Source organism: Cyphomyrmex costatus, unplaced genomic scaffold, assembly GCF_001594065.2.
Source record: "Cyphomyrmex costatus isolate MS0001 unplaced genomic scaffold, Ccosl1.0 scaffold20, whole genome shotgun sequence".
NCBI classification, from domain to species: Eukaryota; Metazoa; Arthropoda; class Insecta; order Hymenoptera; family Formicidae; genus Cyphomyrmex; species Cyphomyrmex costatus.
Window position 1 is genome coordinate 34,939 of NW_017276039.1, and position 7,334 is coordinate 42,272.

At 28.6% G+C, this 7,334-nt stretch overlaps 1 protein-coding gene across 1 annotated transcript; it reads right to left on the reverse strand.

Moving 5' to 3' along the window:
• Window positions 1-158: 158 nt before the first annotated feature.
• LOC108773224 (DDB1- and CUL4-associated factor 8-like protein 2) lies at window positions 159-4,208 on the reverse strand. The gene is made up of 6 exons (XM_018538968.1): window positions 4,170-4,208; window positions 3,707-3,847; window positions 3,347-3,603; window positions 2,177-2,345; window positions 1,228-1,356; window positions 159-275 (listed from the first exon to the last, which is right to left on the reverse strand). Exons 1-6 carry the CDS (start codon window positions 4,206-4,208, stop codon window positions 159-161), a joined length of 852 nt encoding a protein of 283 aa, XP_018394470.1.
• Window positions 4,209-7,334: the final 3,126 nt, after the last annotated feature.

The following is a 7,334-nucleotide window of genomic DNA, read 5'->3' on the forward strand; positions in this document are numbered from 1 at the left end:
CCAATTACAAAATCATACGAACAACCACGTTTCTTAAATAGAAATTGCAAAGTATATATGTTTTTTGCATTTTATTTATTCAATATCTATTATTCAATAAATAATTTCTATTGAAAATAGGTATTTATTATCTATACTAGATTATAAAACTGCAATTCTTATGAATGAAGGTGGTTCCGTCTTAACATTAGCCCATGGACCACAAATACGTCAAACCGTCTCTGGTCATTGTCGGTAGAATTATTTAATAAGTTGTACAAATCTTCATGAAGATACTAGAAAAGACACAAAATAGTCAATTTAATATCGACATATCTATGACAGAATAATAAGTTTGTTTGCCTTGCTTACACTGCTTATACTTTTACACTTAAAATGAGATAAATATATATCAATAATCTTTGATAGCTGAGAAATATATACAGTACCATTATTTCAGAAATTATTTTGCACTTCTATCTTTTATGTGATACATCGAACATATGTATATCTCAGTTTTTGCTGCATATTTTACAGGTTTTAGAATTACGAAATTGTGTTTAAAAAAAAACTAAAAGATAAAACTATACATAGTGTCAGTGTTATACATGCTATATATGTATACATATATTACTTTTATTAACGTTTGAACAAAAAATACTGCAAAAGTACATTTTCAGACTAATTTTTAAAAAGAAACGGAAAAGTAACGAAAAGTTACCTTTCGAGTAACGGTAACTGTAATGAGTTACTTTTAAAAAGCGATAATTAGTAACGGTAACTCGTCACTTTTTTAACTCTATTAACGAGTAACTGTAACTTATTAATTTTAAAAAGAGTAACTTTCCATTTCCTGATATATATTGGACGTTGTGCGTGCGTGCGTGCGTGCGTGTGGGTGAAGAGAAAAAAGACGAAGACGCTTAGTGTAAAAAATGTAAATAAGGCGAACAAACTTACTTTCACAAACTCTCTATGACAAATATATCTTTGTAATGCAAGTAATCGGAAAAAGATATCGTTATATGCTTGCTTTCTATTCTACTGAACTTGATGTACTTGTGAAGAACAGGAAATGCATAAATCATAATTTTGTGGTTTACTGATACCACTAATCTATTGTATTCAACTATATTGCTTATTTTAGTGACGTTGTTTTAAAAATTATGTTATTTATTTATTAAATTATATGATTAAGCAAGAAAGAAAATGCAAAAAAACACACAAATAATTCTTGTCTATACATACAGTCTTAAATGATGATTTTATTGGATCTTCATTGCTCGAAGGCATCCATATCAGGACATTGGACTTACGAGAACTTGCCGTTGCAAGGATAGGAATATGGGGATGACCTAAGCAACGATGATCAATCACCTATACATTAAATGAATAAAAGTTATTTTGTGCAACACATACAATGAAAAGAAAAATTTGTTTATCAAATGCACAAAATGAAAACACTTAACGAATTTGTAATCTTCTAACAACCACTGTAGCGCAGTTTTTTTTTCTTGTCAAAAATGAATATATCACCCCAACAGGATGCACATATAATAAATTCACTTTTAGGTCCGAAAAAATTGATATCCCATACAACTGCAATCATAACACATAACTGAGACAACTTAATATCAACTATTAATAAATCAGAATTATTTAAAGCGTCGCTTTTTCAATTACATAGACGAAAATAAAAATATAAAAGATGTAATAAAAAAATTTTTAAACAATAATCTCAGAATAAAAATTAATTAACAAATAAACCATTGAATAATGTTACTGTATGCTTCTTCTCTTTTGAAATATACATAAAATAAAGAGTTTTAAGAATAAAAAAAAAAGTAAAATGCCGGGAATATAATAATCATGTAATTACAATAAGTACGTCCCTTGTCCATCTCACCAGGTACAGAACTAAATTGAGAGCGGTCATATAATGTGTGATTCGAATTTCCTTCACATGACCACATTGATTTCTCAAATAATAATACTTCGGAGTAATTACACAATGTGAGTATCTCTGTCCCATCGTGATTATACTTGGTTCCTATTGCAAAGGCGTCATGATTCTTCTAATACATTTAAATTACATATGTATGTAATTAAAACTCATGTAAAAAACATAAACAATGTAGTATTTCTTTAAATATTGATAAACTTTTCAGCAATAGGGTTGAATCAAACTAATACATACCTTGTTATACTTGGTGGTCCACAATTGATAAAGTGGTTTCGAAATATTTCGCTGATCATACACCCTTACGCAGGGAAAATCACCGCCGACACAAAATTCATAACTATTAGAAGGATTACAATGTATACTTCTTATTCTACCATTTCCGAGGCTCTTTATATCAAGCAATCTATGGATATAAACATAAATGTATATATTATAATGGATATATATAACATGTGTATTACAGAACAAAAATAAACACTTTTATCATGTAAACTCAAAATTTATTAATATAACTATAGGCACCGCGGTATATGTAAGCAATTAAAGATCCATGCTAGACTGTTGTAGGCTTCGTGTTTGTATTAGTTATGTTCTTTATATTAACGGTCTTTAGTATTGAATATTGTCAAAATTTAGTATTGCGTCTATGTAGAATTTAATCGACTTATGCTCATTTCTACTAATTAACGTAGATTAAATTTTATTTTGTTTTAACTTTTTTTGTTATAATGGTCCAACCTGGATCTTTTATGCCAGCATATCCTATTTTCTGTTTGAGTTTCAAATGTACGATTCGATAAGATACTTATCACTTTTTCTAGTCCAAAGTATAAGTTGAACCAAAATTAAAATTAATCTACATTTTAAAAATAGGCACTAGCTCCGGTGCAAACAATATAAGTAAATTTCGGTTTAACATATTGTTCATGTTTTTCTAATTCTTGGAATTAAAAAAACAGAAACAATTAGGGAAAGATTAACAGTAAGTTGAACCGAAATAAATCAATATTACTTTGGTTGAACCCCGGGCTATATCATCGGGTCATAACGATCCAGTCATCTTTCAATCACAATAAGATTGATTCGCATATAAGTACACAGGACGATCCCGTGCTACACTTAACGCCAGACGCAATGGTCGCGTTCAGCAGACTCAACAGTTTTATAACTATTTTATGACTCTTCGTTGAGATAGGACTATTTCTTTGGAATCTAAAAGTATAATCCAATCATCGAGACGAATTATAAAACGGTTGCAAAACTGTTGAATCTTCTGAACGCAGCCAATACAACGATTTTTGGTACAAAAAAAATTTATATTATATGTAGATATTCTGCATGATATAAATAAAGAATATATAAGAAACATTATTACATATGAACTTTTTAATAACAATGACTTACTTTGGTGTATCCTCCCGGATATCCATGGACAAAATCGAATCGTTATAAGCAGAAAACACGACATAGGGTATTTCAGGATGCACAGCCAATGCACAGACATTTGTCTGATATATACGGGTCGGATGAAATAATGAATCATAGTTCATCAACTGGCTCGATGAGTTGTATTCAAGATCTAATAAACGCATATTATGTATATAAGCTTCGGAACCAGAAGTGACCATAAAATTTTCTACATCTAAAGGCAGCCATTTGGCCTAAACACATATACGATTAAATTAAAAAGATTAATAAAAAAATTTAATTAAATCAGAATAACTATTACAAAACATTCAAATAGCAATACTTTATTATACATACATCATCAAGGCTGTTATGGCCATTTGGAATGCAACAACGCTTTTTCCTTGCAGCCCAATCCCAAATAGAAACTTTCTTATGAGAGGCTCTTGCTAATGAATTTTCTTTTTGATTGAAATTTAAGGCCCTCACAGTATAATCCTATAAATAATAACCAAATTTTAATACATATCACTATAAATAATTTAAAAAATCTATAAAAATTACCTAAAAGTAATGTATAAAACATTGTATATATAATAAGTCAACATGTAACAAAATAAATAATTTACCTCAGAATCACAGAGTTTGTACTTAAACTCCAGTCGATTTACTGCATGTAAAGAACTATAAAATCTTCTTTGGAATAACGGATTACTACCTATTTATCGATTTATTACTTCCTGCACCATGAACCAATTAGGAGGCGGTTTCTTTGTTTCTAAGTTAACATGTTTTCTTCTTTTTCTTTTTCTACTATTACTACTGCTTCTGCTTCCTTTTCTTTGTTCAATTCATTCATGTTAGCAACAAAATATTCATTCGAGTCAGCTGTGAAAAATTTAGAATTTAAAATTTTATCAAAAAAGTAATGCAAAATTTATATGTAAATTTACATATATATAAATTTTGCATTAATTTTTTGATAAAATTTTAAATTCTAAATATATATATTATATTATATATATGCGTGCGTGCGTGCGTGCGTGCGTGCATACGAGCGCAGAATGCCGCAACTTGTAATAATGAGAAAAGTTTCGACGACTGTCTTTTGACCAAGCTTTATTTCAACGGTATTACAAGCAAACTTACAGAATAGCGAGCTAAGGTTGATGACGAGAGTACGTCTTACAAAATTAGACTAACTCGAACTGAGCTAGAAGGATCCTTTTATTGACTAAAGAGGTGGAGTCTTCTATCAGCTCCAACCAATAACGTAAGATTTTAAAATACCAAAAATATACGTAAAAGGGCCGGTAGGGAAAAACTGGACAAAGTGACGATGACTCAAGAGTCCGTTAAAGATGAGTCACAGAATAAGTTCGTTAGACATATAGCCCTTTGTTGTCTATAATTCTAAAAACATCATAAAACTGAAAATATTCAAAAGAGGTTTTCAAAAGGGAAATATTCAAAAGGGTCAAATTAAAAGGAAAATAAAAGGACAAAAAGGAAAGGAAAGCAATTTGTGAAAGTAATAAAATAATAGTAGGGAACAAGGTTTATTAAGAAGATTTAGGGAAAAATCTGTTGAAATTTTCTATGCATTAAAACGTGACAACGGTTACGTTGGACGTAACAGATGCGTGCGTGTGAAACCTTAAAAAATATAGGTATATATATATATATATCCTTTATTTTCTATTGTTTTTAATACACAAATAGTAAATACACATAATAACATTTCTGTACAATTACTTTACAAGAAATAAGCTTGCATGTACAATTACAATTACTTTAGTAATTATACATGCAAGCTTAATTCTTGCATGCAGAAGTGTAGCCGTATACTTTTACAAATAAGATTATACGATAATAACAATTTATAAATATGAAAAATTATAATGTAGAAAAATTCATAATAAGAAAACGATAATTTTAGAATAAAGGTAATATCAATCAAGGAAACACATTTTTTTTAAATAGGTATATATAAAAAAATAAGTTATTACATTGAAAATGAACCGAAAATTTTAGGAAATGAAAAAGTCACGAGTTTATAACTATTGTATTATTTTATCGTGTAAAAAAATGCAAAATTAAAAAAAAATTAATTCGAAAAAAATAGAAGGAAAAATTTGCCCACGATCAAATTAGTCTTAAAAATCATCAAATAAATCTAAGTTTTTATCAGAATTCATTTAAAAAAATTAAACGTGTCATACTTTAAAAAATTAATAATTTTTTACACTAAATTAAAAAAAAATTAAAAAACTATTTTGAAATTTTTCTTGTCATTTTTTTTGAAAACTAGAGAAAAAAACACAATTTAAAAAAAAACGTTTTATTTGTATTATTTTTCGCAAAGTTATAGGCATTTGAAGATTGCGAATTTTGAAAAACGCGAGTTTTAAAAAAAATTCATATTTCATGACTATGTTCAAAAACATCATGGTAGCTTCTTGCGATACTATAATATATCAAAGTTTCAGCCAAATCAAAAATACAAAAGTTTTTGAGTGGCTCACTTGGTGTGGAATGCCCCATTATATGTATAATACGATCCTTTAATTGACTTGTGCAAGTCATGATTCCAATCACTAGATAATAAGACATTTTATATTTATTTGAAACAATTGCTTCTTTCTGTAAAATTTCCAAAACCAAATAAGCGAAGTAATTTAAAAATAACTGCGGTCAATATAAGAATCAGCTTCGTGCTACAGATGTGAGAGTCTGAATATGATTAACTCCTGTCCATGAATATTTCTTCCGAACATATAAGCTAGTAAATATATAAAAAATACATCATTTGCAAATCTGTGTCTTTTGCACAACAGAGTCACATCATTGTGACCGTTATTTTCAAATCATTTTAATGATGTATCAATACTAATCTTTCTTCGATTCTCTCCGTTATTTCATTGATGTAAATTATAATCTATTTTCAGCATACACTCACAATTAGCCGTTGGGTGAACACTCGCTACTATTAAAATGCTATTCTAAATCTAAATATCTAATTGAATGATTTGAGAGAATAACAGCGAGTACTCAACCGTTGAGACTACAGAATAGAGCCATTATTGGCATTATTGGTCCACTGATCAAAAAAATACAAATGTATTATACATATCAATAGCACAGAACAAATTATCACCAACAACATAGCGTTGAATTATATACGTACTAAGCAGAGGATAACTATAATTAAATACTTCTTTTTTCATTCTCTAATATTTCTCTTGTTGCACGTAATTTTAAAAAAAGCAACAAAAATAATGTCAATAAGATGTTATTTTCATAAATTAAAGTAAAAATTTGTATGAACCTTGTGTGCGTACGTATGTGCGTGTGTGTGTCGGTGATTTTTTCTAAAATCGGCATGACATTTTGTTCTAAAAAAATCTCTGATATAGAAAATTAGATACAATATAAAGGCTAAAAGCCAAAAATACATATATTTAGATCAACAACAAAAAGAACATAATAAGTACACATAGCCAATTATTAAACAAGCATTTTATAAACAAAACAATCTCTGATATTGTTTATAATCCGGGAATGCTTTCTAAGGAAATAAATCGGCCCCTATATACATTTTGATTTACCTTAAAAAAAAAACCCTATAGCTATAACTACCAATTTCAATTCTTACATATTTTGTAAAATAAATTAATACCACGGTTAGATTTGATTATTTGCTATAAAGATAAACAGAAAATACGGGTTGTTCAATCTTCCTAAAATACATTTTTGAGGAATTTAACGATTTCGGAGACTATTGTGCAAAGTGTCGATTATCGTAAGCAACATCAATTTCTATACATACGTAGGCATGTATGTATAGATACACGTATAAAGGTATACACACACTTAAAGATCTTTGATTATTTGTTCCAAAGATTTTGACTAGCATATTTGTCAACAAACAATTTTAAATTAAACCGTATCCTTTGTTCTTGATCCATATATCTAAACTATAACT

Bases quoted from the DNA above. Each gene is read 5' to 3' on its own strand.
- LOC108773224 (XM_018538968.1), bottom strand. From the start codon at position 4,208: ATGAATGAATTGAACAAAGAAAAGGAAGCAGAAGCAGTA. The intron at 2,346-3,346 runs GTAAGTCATTGT...TTATATCCATAG, and splicing joins ATCCGGGAGGATACACCAAA to ATTGCTTGATATAAAGAGCC. The intron at 1,357-2,176 runs GTATGTATTAGT...TTTAATGTATAG, and splicing joins GGACCACCAAGTATAACAAG to GTGATTGATCATCGTTGCTT.